Source organism: Bombus pascuorum, chromosome 5 (assembly GCF_905332965.1).
Source record: "Bombus pascuorum chromosome 5, iyBomPasc1.1, whole genome shotgun sequence".
NCBI classification, from domain to species: domain Eukaryota; kingdom Metazoa; phylum Arthropoda; class Insecta; order Hymenoptera; family Apidae; genus Bombus; species Bombus pascuorum.
This window is the reverse complement of record NC_083492.1, coordinates 728,160-748,544: the sequence shown is the minus strand read 5'-3', so window position 1 is coordinate 748,544 and position 20,385 is coordinate 728,160. Positions and strand designations below refer to the sequence as shown.

General features: G+C 42.4%; 3 protein-coding genes across 5 annotated transcripts in view; 1 reads left to right on the top strand and 2 right to left on the bottom strand.

Moving 5' to 3' along the window:
- LOC132906703 (flotillin-2) overlaps positions 1-20,385 on the top strand; it is an 85,796-nt gene that overhangs the window by 62,683 nt on the left and 2,728 nt on the right. Inside the window, exons 2-6 of the mRNA XM_060959117.1 lie at positions 17,630-17,926; positions 18,476-18,708; positions 19,595-19,714; positions 19,801-20,015; positions 20,129-20,312. Coding sequence (XP_060815100.1) covers positions 17,630-17,926; positions 18,476-18,708; positions 19,595-19,714; positions 19,801-20,015; positions 20,129-20,312 — 1,049 coding nt within the window. The remainder of the gene's footprint in view (positions 1-17,629; positions 17,927-18,475; positions 18,709-19,594; positions 19,715-19,800; positions 20,016-20,128; positions 20,313-20,385) is intronic.
- Positions 3,019-7,606, bottom strand: LOC132906711 (glucose dehydrogenase [FAD, quinone]-like). The gene is made up of 5 exons (XM_060959137.1): positions 6,554-7,606; positions 5,727-6,156; positions 5,194-5,590; positions 4,667-4,949; positions 3,019-4,349 (listed from the first exon to the last, which is right to left on the bottom strand). The coding sequence occupies exons 1-5, from the start codon at positions 6,959-6,961 to the stop codon at positions 3,984-3,986; spliced, it is 1,884 nt and encodes a 627-aa protein (XP_060815120.1). The 5' UTR covers positions 6,962-7,606; the 3' UTR covers positions 3,019-3,983.
- On the bottom strand, positions 9,645-16,094 carry LOC132906694 (glucose dehydrogenase [FAD, quinone]). 3 transcript variants are annotated; one of them, XM_060959100.1, is made up of 5 exons: positions 15,704-16,094; positions 14,822-15,263; positions 13,552-13,761; positions 12,231-12,401; positions 9,645-11,875 (listed from the first exon to the last, which is right to left on the bottom strand). In XM_060959100.1, the coding sequence occupies exons 3-5, from the start codon at positions 13,745-13,747 to the stop codon at positions 10,374-10,376; spliced, it is 1,869 nt and encodes a 622-aa protein (XP_060815083.1). In that variant the 5' UTR covers positions 13,748-13,761; positions 14,822-15,263; positions 15,704-16,094; the 3' UTR covers positions 9,645-10,373. The 3 variants fall into 3 exon arrangements, with proteins under 3 accessions (XP_060815083.1, XP_060815082.1, XP_060815084.1); XM_060959099.1 differs by having other exon boundaries at positions 14,822-16,094; XM_060959101.1 differs by lacking the exon at positions 14,822-15,263.

Genomic DNA, 20,385 nt, shown 5'->3' with positions numbered 1-20,385 from the left:
GAATCCGCCGACCGTTCGTTTCGAACACCGACGATAAGATCGGAGAAAAAAAGAAACTAAACCGACAAGGAAATATATAAAAAGAAGAAAGAATTGACGGGAAGAAAATACAAAAAAATACGCAAGATACCCCCAAATTCTTTCTTCTATGTTAACTTAAACTTATCTTCTTCGACACGATCTCGCCTATCGTCGTCTACACGCAGGCCATCGAAAGTATTCGAACACACGTAGATAATCTTAACGAGTATATTACGTGCGTTATATGGAACATCGTGAGATTTCGTTAACACCGATGTCACGAGATTAGACTGCCACGGTTATATTGGCAAAATTTTGCAACCAATCTGAGATAAATATATTTGTAAACAGTCGATTATACTTTGTATCAACGGATTTCGATATTTAATAAGGCTATCTTTAACGCTTATCATATATTCAAGACGGTTGTACTAATTTTTCGTACAACATACACGTGTGCGACATTATCTTGTAATTTCTAAATACATTTTCAGACTAGTTCCGAATTTGATCGATGTATCGATGACAGAACGATACAGTCGTATGCCATCGCAATGTTAACGAAATTTCAAAACGTTTTCTATAAAACATACGATGTAAAGCCTGTATAAACGGAGTAGCCTATACGCGTTACGAACGTTACACTATGAGAAAGATGTGCCACGCGCCGAGAACACGATCGCCTCGGCCGGTTTAAACGACGAAACTGACAACGACACGAAGAATGAGAAAGAAGAAGGAGCGAAGAAAACGAGCAAAACGTGCGCGTGTCCCGAAGGAAAGCACGTGCGAGCGATCGTTCGGTTCGATAGACGCGGACAGACCGACCGCGAATCACTAAATCGTGTTCGGTCGTTCACGGTTTCACTCTAGCACCGATCCTGCTGAAAGTAGGACCTTAATTGACCGGGTACCGCGTTGGAAAATAGCGGCGCGTTTTCACGAACGAAAGTTACCTAGATCGGTCTGGCTGACGGCAAGTTCGAGAGATCGTTCAGCCTGTGCGAAACCATTGGAGTCATATCGAAAGGGGTGTAAAAGCGAGTTCGGTGTATAGGCTTGGATGGAACGCGATCGTAAAACGAGACAGAGGCTTTCACTGCACTTGTAACGGAATATTCTGCAGCTACTTCGAAGATTCGACGCTGAAATTGCCGATCGATGTATACGTTGTCTGGCGATAATTTCGGATATCGTCTTAATCCGCTAAAAAGATATACCGGATCTTTAATTAGAAAAGTCGAGACATCCATATCCTACGAAATTTATTGCAAAATCCATCCGTCCCATTCGCGTGAAAGTATTTCTCGTGTCAAGTTTCGAAACATCAGCCCTGCCACCGTTCTCCAAAGTCATACGGTAGAACTCCATTTATCCGAGCGAAATTTTAGTTAACTTTTGCTTATTGCATTCGCTTCTATCGCTTCTATCGCTCGACGCGAGCGACTGTTACGTAAATCTGTTACATGGTACGTCGACAAGTTCAGACAAACGCAATTCCACTGTATCAGCATTTCGTTTTAATTCGATCCGATTAATTCGATTCGATCCTGTTTTTCCTCGATTTTGAACCGATTTCCTTTCTTCTCCGCTCTCGCATCGAGAAATACTTTAAGATGTGACGTTAGTTGGAAGAGTTTCAGCGATGGACAGCCGTTCTTCGTTGCGCAATTCTCATTTTTGCGCCATATCCTTTTTATTGCCAACAAAAAAAAAATGCTGCATCAAATTACGCTCGTTTATCCTGATGTCTTTTTTGCGCCAATTACAATACACGCGGCAACGTTCGAGAAATTCCGTAGAATAATCCACTGTCTCTGAAACTGTTACTTTAAACTTCGCTTACGTAAGCATCGCCGTATCCTCGAATCCAATTCACTTTGCCAATTAACTAATTATCGAAGCCGAGACTCGTGCGATAAGTGTATCGTACGCGATGGTGATCGCGAAATTCCCTTTGGTTCCCATCGTTGAATTATCTACGCGGGTCGGTATCCGACACGGACTTTTACTCGCCAAATGAATTGGCTCGGACGATGAAAGTCAGCCTGTTAAACGTAGTCGATAGCGGCATGTAAATGACACGGATTAACGGTACGGTTCTGTTAAAAATTCGATAGATTCGTTTCTCCCTTCCTTCTTTCTTTCCTTTCGCTGCTGCTGGTTATATCCGCAAGTTCGACTGACAATTTACAAGAAACATAAACTTTAAGCGATATAGTCGTAAATACGAGGGAACCCAAAGCTGTCGAATCGTTCGAAACGAAACAAAGTATCTCGTCCAAACTCACGCCACTTACACTTTCCCTCGTTTCTAATTTTAAACGTTAGAACCGCGATCTACGACTAATCTTCTAATCTACAACGATCGGTGCGCGGCAAGAATTTTTTAAACGTGCAACGCCCGACTATTTGGTCAGAGACACCGATCTTTTTTCTTTTAGATTGTAAAATAAAAAAGCGACAATAGCCGCTCGGTGTGAACGTTGCTCTCAACGTTTCGAATCAAATATAATATATTTTGCTAATTGTTTAGAAAGCTGCCGTCTTCTTGGGTCTCGGTGATTATTTAGAACGTTGTAAAAATCAACGTTCTCGACGACGTTGCCTTTTGCGCGTTACCGCCGCTCGGTTTTAGTTTTCGAAATACTTGCAAAACACTGTCCGTACCGCTATAGTAAATTCTGCCTATAGTTGTGCATCCGCGACAACGTATGCGTTAGTATGCCGGCTGCCTCGTCGTCAAACCCGTGCAAACTACGCACAAAAGATAAGAGTAAGATTCGAATCGGAGTACTAACGCGTACGTTGATCGTAAACGTAAACGAAGGATCATCGAAATCCAAGATGACAGCAGCTTCTTAAATCATTACGTATATTTTTTTCTATTAGGTTGTCCGAAAAGTTTCTTCCGTTTCATAAGGTGATAATGGATGAACAACAATTTCTGTTTTATATCGTTTCATCGAATTAAGTGTGATCCGTTTCGTTCTATTTCTATTATTACGTTCGTGCATAATTCAATAAACAAATATAAAACAAAACACATTGTGCGTCTATTACTTCCTGATAAATCGAACGAAACACTTTGGACGACCTAACGGTTTGGCAGAATTTTAATACCACGTGTGCCATGAGACGAAAAAGATTGAAAATCGCTGTGCTACATTGCCAGACTGTCGTCCAGTTATCCATTCAACCCCACGACCAACCATAACTAACGTATTCGCGTTACCTTTGGCAGCCGATCGAGAACCGGTGCTTTCCACGTGGCATAAAATTTCATCTGGCGATTGCAGTCACGCGTGAAAAGCGTTGGCTGATCGATATACAGGGAACGGGCGGACGAATTAATTATTATCGGTGAAAATCCGCCCAACGGATAAAAGCCTAATTACATTCTCTCTCTTTCTCTGTCTTCGCGCGAGTAACAGTTTAGGCTAGTTTTACCGGGGAAAAGAAGCATACCGCGTTCGTATAGTCTCGATCGCGTGATGGAACAAAGTGCCAACGGGTGTCGAAGCTCTTCCGAACGGCGATCGTGTCTCGCATCGACCGTTTTGTAGATTCACGGACGTTTGGTTGGTCGGTGAACGCGCGATATCCGGTGTCGGAGAAATCTAGAGCTTCGTCGACGGCGTAGAAGGAATGGAAAAGAACGGCGATTCTTGTGCCAAAATGGAAATTTATCTATATCTATCGATTTTCCGAATTTCTAAAACTGATAAAAGTTAAAGTTTTAAAGAACGGTCGAAAGTCGACGATATCGATCGAAGATTATCATGGATAACACTTTCATTCTATATTTATTGCTGTCATCTTTTTATATCGTCATTGGCATCGTCGTTATCGCTGTTACAACATCGCCGTAATCGTCATCGAGTAGACGTTAACGTCGTTGAAATTCATCGACGATAACTCATAAGCGGTATATCTCGAGGATGGAGAAGAGAACCGGTGTGTTAAATCTTCCAATCCTCTTTGATCATGTCAGCGGCTTTCTCGGCGATCATGATCGTCGGCGCGTTCGTATTGCCGGAAGTGATGGTCGGCATGATCGAGGTATCGATCACTCGAAGTCCATTTACGCCGTGCATCTTCAATCTGGCATCGACCACTGCCATTTTGTCCGTGGAGGGCCCCATTTTACACGTTCCGCTCGGGTGGTAAATAGTTAGCGTGTAATATCGAGCGAAACAACGCCAATAATCCAGCGATGGGAACTCGAACGACGAACACTGCGGAATTCTGTTTGGATTCGGTTCAGCTTTCAGTTCCTTCATCGTGTTCGTCTTCGACATATCGTAGATAAACTTTGCGCCTTCTGCCTGCATTCGTTGACGTTTACAGATACACGATTTATTAAATCCTCAAAGATTCGATTTCTTTAGTTAAATTGATCAAGAAAGTACAACGAAACTCGTTGTACAGTGACGATGGCCGCCGTCGTTGACGGCCAAAAAAAAGCTCGAAACAAGAATAAAGAGTAGTCTAGTTCGGAGCAAAAATGTTTAACGCAAATTTGACGATTTTAAGCTTTCGTTTCTCCGTCACTGTATCATCGAAATCGATCGAGTCGGCTACTGTTAGCTTGACAAACGTTCGTTGTACTTATTTTTTAAGGAATGATAAACCAGTTTATTACCAGAACGTCGAGATCGTGTGGATCGTCGAAGTAGTTGGGCACGATGATCGGCTGCTGATTAACGTCCTTGGAGCGCAACTTGATGTATCCTCTGCTTCGAGGTCGCAGCAGTAGCGGCATGATCGTGTACGAGTCCTGGTACAGGATATTTTCGAACAAATGCGCATAAAAATCATCCATGAGGTTGCAATCTCTCTTGCTAAAGAGACCACCGTCCGTATTGTCGGACGTTGAAGAGATAAACAGCTGTATATCAGGATAATCCTCCGACTTGTTCGCGTATCTGGGAACATTCGTTATATAGACGAGCAGGCGTGAAAAACTCTTCGATCGCAATTTTTATGCGCGCGTATGCATCGAATTTAGAGATGTACAGATGTACAGATGTACATGTCCGCGTAATGTACGAAGATATATAAAATAAAAACAAATTTTTATTTCAGTCTCGTTTCTCTCGTCCATAAAGATATAAATTTGCACAAAAAATTGGCAAAGGTCGTTGCAAATTAACGTTAATAAATACTCACTTGGTGTTGATGAAAGCTATACCCTCGGCCACGTTAGTCGTGTACAACGGCCCGGTACGTTCTCGGACGAACGAACTGAGCGCGCGGGCATTGACGGACCTCATCAAGTTAAAACTGAAAGATACTGGATCCGTGATGTTTGCTGGTTTAGTCACCAAGTAATTCAATCCACCGATCGCCACGTGATCCTGAAGATTTCTACCGACGCCGGGAGTTTCGTGGACCACGGGAATATCGAGTTGTTCCAAATGATCCCTGGGGCCGATTCCGGACAACATGAGCAATTGCGGCGATTGTATCGCGCCAGCCGATAGAATCACCTCGCGACTGGTTTTCACCGTCCTGCGCCTGGATCCTACTTGAAATTGCACGCCATAAGCAGTTTTCCCATTTTCGTCTGAAAATCAACATCCGCCGATTGATCGTCTCTCGTGGTCCTCGTCTCCGACAATAACAATTCCAAGCTTTACGATTTTCAACGAAACTACGATAAAATAATAGGAAGAGCTAACGGTTTAATAACTCGCCTTGGCTCACCAAAATCTTCTCTACCATCGATCTTATACCGATATGTAAATTTTTTCGCTTGGAAGCCGTTCGAAGAAAAGCTTTCGCGGTACTACATCGCAGACCATCTCTCACCGTTACATGAGAGAAGGAGAATCCGGTTTGCGTGGGTCCATTCACATCCACCACGTCGTAGCCCATTTCCGTGCCCGCTTGTATCAGATAATCGGTCACGGACGAACGATAATTAAAGTATCCGATGGTCATGTATCCCCCGGTCCGATGATAAGGGGAATCTTGGTATTCTTTGATCTTCATGTCCTCGGATTTCTTAAAATAAGGCAAAACGCTCTCGTAATCCCATCCTGGATTACCCATCTTCTGCCAATCGTCGTAATCTTTCTTGTTGCCACGGACGTAGATCATCGCGTTCAGCACGCTACTTCCTCCGAGTACCTGTACGATAATTCACGTATATACCTGCTACGTGTCCAAAGATACAATTGTCGAGGGTATAGCGAATGATATCGATACGCGCGTAGAATGAAATTTCTACAAGTTTAAATAAAGTTCGATGTAAAAATGTCTGGTCACACGAATATGTTATGCGAATATCCTCTGTTAAAAAAGTTAATAGCGATCGTCACACCTATATCCCTCGTGAGAATGAAAAATGGTCGAAATCATCGATGTCGACGTAACTTGATTTATGTGGAGAAACCAACGGATAGAGCAAATCCTTAATCACGATGTTACGTAAATGCATACATATTTATACCGAGCGCATTCGCACATCATGCATCCATGATTTTAATAATAAGAAACAATAATAAATGTCATTGGAAAATAGTACCTTGCCGCGTGGCCAATTGCACACGTTAGCTTTCATCGCTTTGCAATAATTATTCGACGGTTCCGTCTTGAACTGCCAGTCCATCGAGGTGAGCTGAAGAATCGGGAACAGAATCGGTATCTCGGACAAATCGTTTTCGTCGACGCCAGCCTCCAACAACAGCACCGTCCAATTTTCGTTTTCCGACAAACGATTCGCCAACACCGAGCCAGCCGTGCCACCTCCGATTATTATAAAATCGTAGCTGTCTCGAAGATCCGATAAAGTTGTCGGCTTCACCCTGGTCCCGTAACTCACGATATCCGGCCTGTACATGCCAATCAACATACGAAGGAGCACCAGGAAGCTCAGTTCCGGTCCGTACGACATCGCGATCCTCAGCGTGGAGATTCTGCCGGCGCTCGACATTTTTTCCTTTTTTCTTTTTCTCTTTCTTTCTTCTCGATCGATCGATAACCAACGATCGGTGATCCTCCAACGATGATTTGCTCGTACAACGATCTTTTTATGCTACCCTTTTGCCAAGTTTTTGGTACTTCGATCGTGCTACACTACGATCAACGTGTTTCACGGATTGGTATCCTTCGTTAAATTCTTTGTCAATGCTATCGAGCCGTCCTCTGTGCAACTGTGCTTATATTAATTCGAAAATGTTTTAAATTCCGAAACATTCGCGGCAATACGTGATCGGCTGATGTTTCATTCAATGTACGTACGTGTAATTTGTATTCACTTTCGACGAAAGATTTTATGTCACTTAAGCCAAACAAATCACGTCAATTTCAAAGCAAGATACGCTTTCGCAAGCTCGATCGTTTCTTAAACAATTCGAAACGTTTCGTTTGTCATAATTCTAAATGACTCAACGTCTTGAATTTAATCTACTTTTTTAGCGAGGTTATATAACAACTGAAAGTGTATCTTGTTTGTCGTTTATTTGTTTGTAACAATTATTTTTATCTCCTTGTTGATACCCGATCGTATACCTAAAGACAACGAATTAATAAACTTCGTTCTTACCAGCTCATCGTTCGAATCGCCGTTCGAATCTTTAGCACCGTTGCTCGAAGGTGAAAATGAAAATAAACGCAAATTGTTGTAAAACAGTACGGAAAAATTTGTACGAGACTTTAATCGAATCTCGCGATATTTTCTATTTAAACGCGAAACTTTGTAACTACACTGACTGAAAGATCTTTAATATATCGTAATATCGTAGATACCGTCTAGAAAAGGCGGCACTTTCGAACGAAATGCTTCTCGAAATATCGATCGTTCGACATCGCTTATATTCAGCGTGTATGCGTAGTCTTTTAACGAAATGTATTATAGTTAGACGAATTTTGTATATCGTGCAGGCAAAAATTATATTTTACACGCACACTCAAAATGATGACACGATGGTATTCCGACAAAGCTCGAGAACAAATTGCCTATGCAAAACCGTGGGACATTGCGCTTTTGTCGCATATCGCTGAATCAGCTGTTTTCCGATTGCTTTCGGACGTACGAGTACGACTTTGCAGCGTTCGACAAAGTGGATGCGAAATACTTGTGCGTAATCGACGTAACTGAAACATCAGAAATAATCAACGACATCGATGCACCTGATCGATTAAAATTTCGTCGACTGATCGTGCTTTGCGAATATGAGAAGGAATAGAATCGTGATTATCAGTTACGGGTAATTGGTGATAAGAAACGCTGGAAATACACACGTCTCGGTTATCGGAATTTCAGAGTATGCAACCCAAAAATATGATTCGTAAAATAGTAAAATCATCGTAACCCTAACGCACAATATCTGGACCGAAGAGTCCTGTTTTGCGGCCAAGTTTCAGGACAAAAATACAACACAAACAAGAATACACGAAAGCCTCGCTCCCCTGCGACTTAAATCCAAAAAACAAAAATAAACACGAAAACCGTAAAACCACGACACGTAATATAGCATGGCTACGTCGTGCCGACGCGTATCGGTACTTTTGCCTAACACACTATACTCAAATTCATTGTTTATTGTGAATCTCAAAAATGTACAAAAAAAAACAAATCTTGGCAAAATAAACGATTTAAGAAAAAAAAAAGAGAAAAAGCACAATATCTGTAAAAATATGACCAATAGATATATATGAAAATCTGTTCTTTTTTTTCTTACAATAATATATAATCTGACATTGAAACGTTCATAAATCATCTGGCTAAAAGCTTGTGTTTTTCGCGTCATTCGCTATCGAGATATAAATATTGAAATACGACATGCCATTGACATTAGCGTTACTCGGTGTACACCGCGAATACACGTAAAGACCGCGAGGACGTGTCTATCTCCGGTAACCCGCTAATCAGCATCGATACGAACGTTATGCTAATAAGCAATAACTAAAGTTATTAGCTACGACGTACGAATGTGCAAGGAATCGATGTAAAGGAAATAACCGAAGCGAATACATTTGCTTCGAATATTTGTAAATATCGCGAATATCTGATCAACGAGCACTTTGAAAATCTAAGTATTTAACATCATCTGTCTCGTACGAGGATCGAAGGATGTCCGAAATGTCCGATGGTCGAACAATGCCTGCGTCGCACGAGAATGTCCAAACTGGTTGAACGTTGACAAGCGTCTGATATCTGCCTTCTCCACCGAATGTTCGAAGCCAGAGCGTTTTGTACAGGACGCACGCTGATCGATCGTCGTCAAAAATAAAAAGGGATCGTATATTTGCTTAAAAAATAGGACTAATTTGATCGAATCACTCCTAATGGGATTGAAAGGAAACGTATTGTCACGTATGGCCCGGTTCTCTATGCAAAAATATCGACTTCCGCGATATTTTTAGACCAGTTTTGGAACATTACGTCCGAAGGCGTTCCGGAAGCAGTCCGGAGCATAAAGCGATAAAGAAAACTTCAGCTCAGCGTTGCTAGCCGCTATTTTATGTTCTATCGGTCAAGTACATCATCGAATTTGTTAGGAACATACAAACATCTGGAAAGCCAAATTCTCAACCGTTGTCATCGTTACTCCGAACCATTTAATTATTTTTTTGTATCGTATTCTGCCTGAGCTTTAGTATCTGTTGGTCTACGACACGTCTAACGTCTAGAACGGGAGACGGGAAGGAACTCTGTACAAAGATCATTTCAACAATGAAAACAACTGGACAAGAAAATAATTCGTATTATTTATGAAACAAGCGACAAGAGTTCGATTTCTTTTATTCGTGTCAATACGATAAACCTATACCTAGTATTTACATTAAAAAGAAAGTTTACATTTTGCCGCGCCGTGTAAAAAATTGGCTACGTTCTATCAGGTATATCGCAAACTATGTACATTTCAAAATCGAAGCAACGACAATTTCAAAAGAGAGTAACCAACGTCTTTGATAATTCTTTTCCTTACGACGATTTCGTTATTTGTACGCTTTTCTCATCCTTTGCGCTGCTTTGCTTACACTTTGAATTACAATAACGATACGATAACGCGAGAACGAAAAACCAGAGGTCCGATCGCTGCACGATCCTTGAGGTTTGTCTATACTGTACTAACTTTTACTATACATAAATGGTACAAGTTCGTTAAGAAAGACCAACGAATATTATTACTTTAGCAGCAGTCGACGTGCGTCGACGCTTGAAAACTTGGTGTAACTTTGTACCACCGTCGACGCGGTTAATTTATTAATTTACATCGCCTGACATTCGGTTTACATCTCTATACCGTAGCTGTACAGGGATACACAAGGTTCAAAGTAACGTTTTTATCACGTATCACCAACGATCGCTTTGAATTAGTTTACAAGAACTCCGACGTTCACCCTCGGCCTCTTCTCTTCAACCAGAATTCTTTTATCATGTCGGAACCCTTCTCTCCGATCATGATAACCGGTGCATTGGTGTTACCGCTGACTAAAGTTGGCATTATAGACGCGTCGATGACTCTGAGTCCGGTAACTCCGTAAACTCGAAGCTGAGGATCTACCACAGCCTCGGGATCCCAGTAAGGACCCATCTTGCAAGTGCCCACGGGATGATAGATGGTGGCGGAATAGTGCCTGATCATACATTCCCAATACGGGTCGCTGTACATAGGAATGTGTTTGCAGCCAGGAAATTGTATGGAATTTAATTCGCTTCCGAAGCGTCTGAACGAAGCGGTTCTACTCAGAGCGACTGCTATTTTAACTCCTTCGACCAGTGTCGCGATATCTTCCGGTTCTTTGAAGTAGTTCGGGTAAATCAAAGGATGGTCGAAAGGATTTTTACTTCGAAGCTTGATAACGCCTTTGCTTTTTGGCCTTAAAAGCATAGGAATCACGCTCCACACGTCCTTATCGCTAATGGACCCAAATACAGCGTCGTAGAATTTTTTCGTCAGTCCGTGAACCTTTCTGATTTGTCTACCACCGTCGGAGTTCGTCGACCCTGATATGAAATGAAGTTCTATGTCCGGGAAATCGTCGGAGGCGTTCACGTACTTCGTATTGACGAAGCCTAGGCCTTCGACACCACCTAGAACGGTTAAAGGACCGTCTCCGAAAACGGCGTACTGCATCACAGCTTGAACGCTGTGCAACCTCTTCTCCACCATCGAAACCTGTTGATTCACCATGAACGTCAAACCTCCCAAACCGACATGGTCTTGCAGATTCTCTCCCACTTTTAAGTCCTGAATCACCGGTATCCCGTGTCGTACCAGCTGATCTCTAGGTCCGATTCCCGACAACATCAGCAATTGAGGGCTATTGACAGCGCCTCCGGAAACGATCACTTCCTTTTTAGCACGAATACGGAACATCTTGTCGTCCCTGACGAATTCCACGCCGTAAGTTCTCCTCGATTTCGCATCTATTAAAATCTTGGTAACCTGCGCGTGCATGGCGATGTGTAAATTCTTGCGCAGCCTGGCTGGTCGCAGAAAGGCCTTCGCCGTGGAGCATCGACTGCCGCGTCTGATGGTTCCCTGAGCGATCATAAAGCCGGTTTGATGTTCCCCGTTAATGTCTCTGTTCTCGTAGCCCATTTCTTGGCCCGCTTGAACGAACGCTGCGGCCAACGGGGTGTGCCACGGTGCTTCTTGAACGGTTAGGTAACCTCCGGTCGAATGATACGGCGTTCGGGCTAAATAGGGATTTTGGTTGTCCTCCGATTTTTTGAAATAATAAAGAGCATCCCTGGCAGACCAACCTGCATTGCCCAGCTGCTCCCATATGTCATAGTCTTTTTTGTTGCCGCGAAGATAGAGCATGTAGTTGAGCACGCTGCTGCCTCCGATCACTTTTCCACGTGGCCAGTTACAGCGACGCCCTTCCATCGCTGTGGTTGCGACAAAAAACAAAAGAGCGATAGACGAAGTACAAATTTTCCAAGACATCTCGATGATCGCTCTTGCGATTGTCCGTACATGAATTAGACTGCGGATATTTATGCATTTTTATATTCGTATGGACATGACTAGAGAAACTGAAGCTAAATCAGATTCGTTCGTTGTTCTATTTTGAACATTTTATATATTTTTGCATGTTATATTCACATTCTGTGAACCTTTGCACCCTTGGTTTTTTTTCAAAAACGATCTTGTGCAAAAATACATAAAGAACCGCAGTGTTAACCGTAATAAATTAAAAAATCCGCCAACTCGAAATAATCAATCTGGCAATATATCGTTTACCTAAACAGGCTTCTCCGTTGGGTTCCGTTTTGTACTGCCAATCTAATTGACTGAGCTGCAGATAACCGGCGAGAAGAGGAACATCGGAGATTTCCGTTTCATCGCCACCAGCTTCTAGAAGAAGCACGTTCCAATTTTCTATTTCGGACAGGCGACTCGCTACCACTGCTCCTGCAACCAAAGTTTACGATAACTTGACAAAGATTTACAAAATCGAATCGTGACGCGAGCCTGCTTAACGAAAATTCGTAGTGAAAATAATTTACGCGAGACGTACGTTCGAAAAATAATAAGGAGGTTGTTTAAAAGAAGTTTCTTGAATCGTTGTTCGATCCTTCAACGATCTAAGTTTTGTTAGAGAAATGAAATGGTAGAGAGTAGAATCGAGATATCGTTAAAGGAAACTAATTTCTCGAAGGTATATTCGAAACGCTGAGAAAACATAAAGAAAACGAACGAAACGCCGTTAAACTCGCGAAACATTTCCTGAAACAAGAAAGACGAAGCTGTAGACCGTGGACCGGATAAGAACCTGTCACCCGTGAAATGCAAGATCTTACAGGAAGTGGAAGGACGTGGATCGAGGAAGCTTTCGTAAAAATGTAAACTGGAAAGTTAGAGGACAAAGTGAAAAGAACGTCGCGTTAGAGATTCGAGTTTTAATTACAGAAAAAAATCTTTAAACGTAGCTTTTAATTCAAATTCCAAGCATCAATCGCGTCATCGTATTAGCATTTATTACGAAACGATAATAACGTTTAATTTTTATTTCATCTTGCTGGCTGACAGAGAATTCCTAAAAGATAACCATTTTTATTGCGGTCAATCTATCAAATCTACGTACATCTATCAAATTTTGTACATCCGTCTTATCAAAGAAACTAAAAATATATTTTGCCAGCACGTTATTAATTTATTTTTGCATATCGATGTAATTATCGTCGATGTATCTCCGAAAGAAATTTAAACAAAAATCGGTGGATAAAGTTACATCAGAATTAACGGAATCTCCAATGTTTCCAACGCCAACGAAATATTTCGCCAGGACATTATCGATGTTAATACGATATTAATTCTACTATTTTTATGCTTCCATATAGATACTTCTTCTTGCTTGCTTTTTAAATAAAAATGTAACAAGAATAGTAAAGTTTAACGATATGTGTCTTAACGCGTCAAGAAAATTCCTCGAGCTAACGTTTCCACTAAGACATTTTACATTTCTACGAAACTGTATCTAGAATTTTATGTTCCGATGGCTGTAAACTTGAAAAGAGTCAAGATAAAAAAATGTAATATCAATCGATCAGGAAAAACATACCCGCGGAACCAGACCCGATAACGATAAAGTCGTACGATGGCAGCAGTACTTCCGAAGGTATATTAATCGGTGGCGCTTCGTTGTCCATCACATCGTATTCGAAGTAGACGAGAGCCGCTGCGAGCACCGGAAAGAACCACGATAGTCCGCTCGATGCGGAGGTCAAACCTCCAGTTAAAACGCTTTCGATGGCCATGTTCCATCAATCGTCTGTAACAGCAAGTTTCGCGACGTTAAATCGCCAGCAAGTTCGCACGTTTCTATATTTAAATGAAAAGGCAAACCTCGTTTCTAAATATTTTGTAATTTATCAAGAGTCGCTACGACTTCGATCTAAATATCAAATCAGATTTATTCGACGCTATCGCTCGAGTTGCTTTCAGATTTACGGTACGCTTAGCAACTATCGCTTTCGGATAAGTTGCATCGGTCGATTTGCCGCTAATTTTCTACCGTTTAATTAAAGATAAATGAAAAATCCAACCTGCTCGTGTCGATGTCGCGATTTTCGAACACGGTATTTATTATCAACGAAACGACCGCTACGGAATCTCCGCTGTATTCTCACGGTTGTTCACAGGGATGACCGGCTTGGTCAACCTGTCCCCCGATACTGCCGAATCGAAGTCAATCCACAGCCGCGTAGAAATCGGTCGAAGAAGAGTGCGAGGCAACTACACACGTGGATCGAGTACGTACGAGAGGAATATCAATGACACGTGAAACTTTCAGCTGTTAAGTAATTCTGCATTAACGCGGTCAATGCGGTGGCGGAAATCCTCACGTACACCCTATTGTCGAAACATAGCGCGACCGTGTGCAAAGTTTCGCGAGAACGCGCGAAACCGACGACTCGAACGCGTTTTCGGAATTTCTTCGATAACGAAAAGGCAGCTTTCGGAACGCATAGGTATGCGTTTGTCTCCGATTAGCTGGTCAGTCAACGACCGGTTATTCGTTTGTTCGAATAGCGTTCGATCAACGATCGCAACAGGACCTATCGATTGAAAACTCGGACGATCCGTTTGGTCGGAACTCACAGTTGGTTAAATTGTACGAACCACGAATAGCCAGTTAGAATCAGACTTAAAAATATCGCGTAAAAAAGAAACGTTATGCCGCGCTGTTCGGTTATTTTTCACACAGAATCGTCGTTCGCCGTTCGTACGTATCACCGATTACCACATGCTAGATAATTGCACCGTGTATGAAATTTTTAAATCTCGACAAGTTGATAAAACTTTGACGAGTTTGAAAAGGAAAGCAGTACCTGTTCACCTACTTCTCGAGGAACGGTAGATAGCGTGGAATCTAGAAGCTTCTTTTCTTCTAAATAATCGATACACTGGCAAGTTTGTGCTCCAGAAACAAGATTTTTGTCACGTCACCGCTTTCTTGCATCGACTACCGGTCTTTTGATATTTAGTCGTCTAGCATCCACGCAATTTCGCGTTACCATTACGATCGAAAGTCGATCGATTCTTTCCAATTCTTAAAAGATCGTAGCAGTCGGTAAATTCACAATTTACACTGTATTTGCTCTTTGATCGCGATCGATGTGTCTCGACGATTCACCGATTCTTCGACTTTCTTCGTTCGTCGATTTCCTAAGAAGTTTTCTTGTTACTACATCGTCTTCTTTCTTCCTTTTTTTCTTTTCTTTCGCTTCCGACTTTGATTTTTCGAGTACTCGATCTACTAACAACGTACCTCTGCAAAGATATATTTCAAAGTTAAATCGATAATGTCGGAAACAAGGAATTTTTTCAGGTCATTTGGAAACAAGTTCGGCGAAACGGGTTAAAGACTCGGTCGACGCTCTTCGTAACGATCGAACAAGGACGATTAAATACTTTTGTACGAAAAAATTGTCCAAACGTCGGAGAAGCCCGTAGCACAAGCGCGTTATAGTCCATTATAACGACAAAGGTTTCGAATTTTTAATTTCTTCTTTCATCGACAACTCGAACTTTAACTGTCACCAAACTTGACGAAAATCACTAATCGTTTAAAAGATCCATGGATTTAATATACGACGAGCGACCGATTAAAAGACGGTGTAACACTGACCGCGACCTTGGTCCTGTCGCTACTTTTCACACGGTAGATTCATCGAGATCGGAGTAGCGGAGTTCGAGAACGAGTTACGAACCTTTCGAAGCCGAACGTGCCGCATAACGGTCCTCCGCCTCCCTTCTCTTCTTCGACCTCTCTTTCGCCCCTTCTCGCGCTCTTTCTCGACGTGCATCTTCGCCTAACGTTCTCTTCCGCCTCTAGTCTCGCCCGGTAGAAATGGAACTTTACGCTTGCTCCGTGCAATTCGCTAAACGTCGAATCACTCTCCATGCCGTATCCGTGTGTTCCATATTCCGTCTCTCGTATCCTCGTCCTTCCTTCGGCCATCCACGCAAAATGGCTCGCGTTTCCATCTAAGAAAAATAAAAATACGTACAAAACTATGCAGTGTCGTTATTTATACGGCCAGATATCGCGTCGAATACGACTTCTACTTTCGGTAGCTTGTTCCAACGTCCTACCAATTATCGCGTTATTCTGCTCTAGAAATATACATTTTACGGTGGCGCGAATCTAACAGTTTCGGAGAATAGCGTGATAAGAGATACGCTAATTATTTGAGTTAACTAAAGATGGCCTTGAAATATGTCGTCAAGATCAACGTTTCGAGTATTTTCTCTATTTCGAGGTTGTTTCAAGACGCGCTCAAACGCAAATAACTAGAAAAGATACGACCGTAAGACCGGATTTTAGAAACACCAAAGAGCGCCGTAAACGGAATTCGAATTACCGTGACACGGGGACGAAAATTACTCGATAAGTATTCCAAGCATGCGCGAGTGACATTAACGATCCCGATCGTTGCCAATCTCACACTTTACACAATATCGGTATTTATTTACGTTATTTCGTTTAACCGCTATCTTTCCAAGCTTGTTCCATTCCGCCCACAACGTTCCCTTTTTCCCCAACTTATATTTATTATCCGCTCGAAAGCAAACCAAAAATCTATATCCCCGTACGTAAGTAAGAAAAACAGAGGCAAAGAGATTCGAAAGCTATCGAACGTTTCTTTCCTCGTTTCCGAGATAGTAGATTACGTGCTATGCGTCACGTTCGTGGTGAACGCGATATCCTGCGTTCGAGGAATCACCTTTGACGTCAGCCGATGGACTTACGGTAAAAAGTCGGCGACGCCACGCCACCGGCCGCCATACAAAATGACCTACTTACTGTCGCAACACCATCCTCGTTACGTTTAACGATCGTTGAATTACAAATCGAATCGTCGTATCCTGACAAGCGACATGGAACAAGTTCGCTGAATTCGGTCGAATTTCATTAAAACTCGTATTTTAATCCGTCGCTTTTCCGGTCGTCGTTTAAAGGGTCGAGGCGATCAATGAAACAGCCGCTTTTGAGATTCATAGACATCCGATGGAAACAGTCGTTTAAATTGGAAGTGAGCTTTGCAACGACCTCGGCTTATCAAACGCTTCTTCGGTGCTCGCCGTTTATTATTTTCTTCAAAGTTTCTATTGCGAAAGGTAATTCGATTCGAAAAGGAAACATGGTCTACCGCGACCGCGATGATTCACCCTACCTATAATGATAAGTCGTACTTTCTCCCTAAAGTTTGCAATGCTTTCTACTTTTTAAATACGCATCGATCGTAATTGCCATGCTTTTATTCGGAATTACGAAGGCAGACATTTTAAACGAAACACCGTACAGCCATAGATCTGCAGTCTGCTACGGTTACAGAGATTATGTTCGTTTACTACCGTGGTTTTACCGCGATATTTATAAAAAGAGAGCTCGGTTCGGCTCAAATACCATAAGTAATCGAATTATTTCTTGTTTTATTCCAACGATGTGATCGACTCAACCGGCGGATTATTCGAAAGCGATTTATTTAAATTTCGCTAAAAATAAACAAATTTACAATTTAATAATCGTTGTCTTTCGTTCCATTCGAAATAAGGAGCGCGCGATTCTGTACGAAACGGTTACCCGAAAAGAACGGACAACGTTTGGATTTCATTTACGTTTATGTTTTTAGGAGGATGTTGCGGGTCCATGAAGAAGAGAACGATCGTCGGTGGCTACGCCTTCACGTGGTGGTTCGTCACCGACGTCCAGCGATTGTCTCTCGAGGTTATGACGCTGAACCCCGTCTGCGAAAACGTAGAAACCGCGCAAGGTGTGCCGTTGACTGTCACCGGAGTAGCACAGTGCAAGATCATGAAAGCGGACGAGCTTTTACACACTGCCAGCGAACAATTTCTAGGAAAGAGCGTTTACGAAATCAAATCGACCATCCTTTCTACCCTAGAGGGTCATCTTCGTGCGATACTAGGTAAATTTTACGACAACCGTATTAAAAAATGGAAAATCTTCGGCTCTGCTGCTCAAGTATTTGCGCTATAGATCGCGAGTTTCCATAGATGCTATCGTAATTTGTGAGAAAAATGAAACGATGAAATTCTAGTATTCTTTTTTTACGCCATACCGTGTCCCGAATACGCGTTTTTAACTTCTCGTAGCTTTGGCATAACGGCGAAACGTTTCCAATCGATAGCTATGATGTAACATTCTCGAAACGACAACGGTCCCCTGTCGTCTTTGTATCTGACACGACGGAACAGCAATTTCGGTGCAGCGATCTTGTACTTTGCCGATCGAGCACCGTTCCGCGGCAATTTCGAAAAATGCTTCGGCTGTTTCGAGCAATTGGAACGCGAACCTCGTAAACGAAGCTACAAATCTTTTTACCTTTGAGCTTATGCAGTTTTACGGGCGACGATATCGCAGCGCATGGAATTGGAAAAAGTTTAAAGGTCGTGAAAGTATGTTCTAAGATGCGTATGATATCGAAATGACGAGGAAAAACTGGAAAATCTTTCAGGCACGCTATCGGTGGAGGAGGTGTACAAAGATCGAGATCAGTTCGCGACGCTAGTGAGAGAGGTGGCCGCGCCAGACGTCGGTCGCATGGGCATCGAAATTCTATCGTTTACGATAAAAGACGTCTACGACGACGTTCAATACTTGGCTTCGCTTGGCAAAGCGCAAACTGCGGCTGTTAAACGGGACGCCGACGTTGGCGTCGCCGAGGCGAACCGCGACGCTGGCATTCGGGTACGTTCATACGCAAAGCTCTATAGGAGCGTGCGACCCACATACAATCGCACGTATAATTCCTCGTAGACTATACTGGATCCGACCGCCTACATGTACATACATTGGTCGTGTTGCGACCTTAATAAGGTATTCCTTATGAAAAAATAAAAAGAAAATATGCAATACAATTTGTTCGACGCCTAGTCCTCGAGAAAACCTCCGAAGAACATCTTCGAGAAAATAGATCAAAGATCTGGAATAAAATTTGTTTTTAAACTTTAAGATAGAGCTAGATCGAGCTCCACTTCAGATTCGCCCGTGCCCTTCTGCGTTCGTTTGTTTCGCAGTTTTTTTTTCTTTTTTTTTTTTTTTAAACAAGAGCGATCTCAGTGACTACGAACAGCGAGATACTTTGCGCTAAGAAAAAAAATACAGAAACGAACGCAGACAACAGAGTCGGTAAACGAAGCCGTGGATTAGCTTAGAGAGAAATTAGACGCTTACAAGGGAATTTCGCGTCAAAGATGTCCAACAATGTCGAAGCTTTATACGCACGAATTCGGTGCAAGTTGAATTTGTAATAGAAATAATCGAATAAAATAAGTATAAAATATAAATACAAAGTATCTCGAAAACTAGGAACCGATCGACGTTTTTTCGTTGGAAATCGAAATCGAAATCGATCTGGTAGACGACGTAGTAGGATAAATTTTCAAATTTATTCGTTACTCTATTTCATTGCGAAAAAATTGTATTCCATATCTTCTTGTTTTTCCACGAGAAGTTTGCTCGCTCGCGCTTGCACCTGTATGTACCTGTTATTCGGTCCGATACCGTTACACCGGATACGTATATTTATCTAGAATGGAAAGGTATTTACTTAACTTCGTACGCGAATCGATAGGAAGCTGAATGTGAGAAAGCAGCGATGGACATAAAGTACAATACCGACACGAAGATCGAGGACAACGCAAGACTCTTCCAGCTGCAGAAAGCGAATTTCGACCAGGAAGTGAACACTGCGGTAAGTCGCAATTTGGATGAAACGTATTTTGTCTATCGTCGTAGCTAGACGCGAATTCGAATGCAACCGATTTGATCGATACGTAGAAAGCGGAGGCGCAATTGGCTTACGAGCTTCAAGCGGCGAAGATAAGGCAACGGATACGAAACGAGGAGATTCAGATAGAGATCGTGGAGAGGCGCAAACAGATCGAAGTAGAGGAACAGGAGGTACGTCGTAAGGAACACGAGCTTCAGAGCACCGTGAGATTACCCGCGGAAGCCGAACATTACAAAATTGGCAAAGTGGCCGAAGGGAAAAGGTAACTTTAACTCGTATTGTATAAACATGCTTAACGCCTACGACTTACGAACGTCGAAACACGGATGATCAAAATTACGACGATGCGACGATGGAAATTTTCTTGGTTTTTAGAACGCAGACGGTAAACGCGGCCGTAGCAGAAGCCGAGAGGATTCGTTTGATCGGAGGAGCCGAGGCACAGGCTCTAGAGGCGATTGGAATATCGGAAGCCGATCGTATGCGAATGAAAGCCGCCGTCTACAAAAAGTACGGCGAGGCTGCTATTCTCAACATTGCTCTGAACGCCTTGCCAAAGGTAAGAGATCGCGTTGATAACCCGCTGCGATTAAACTGAGTCATAAATTTTATCCAAAGTTCGTTCGATTTTA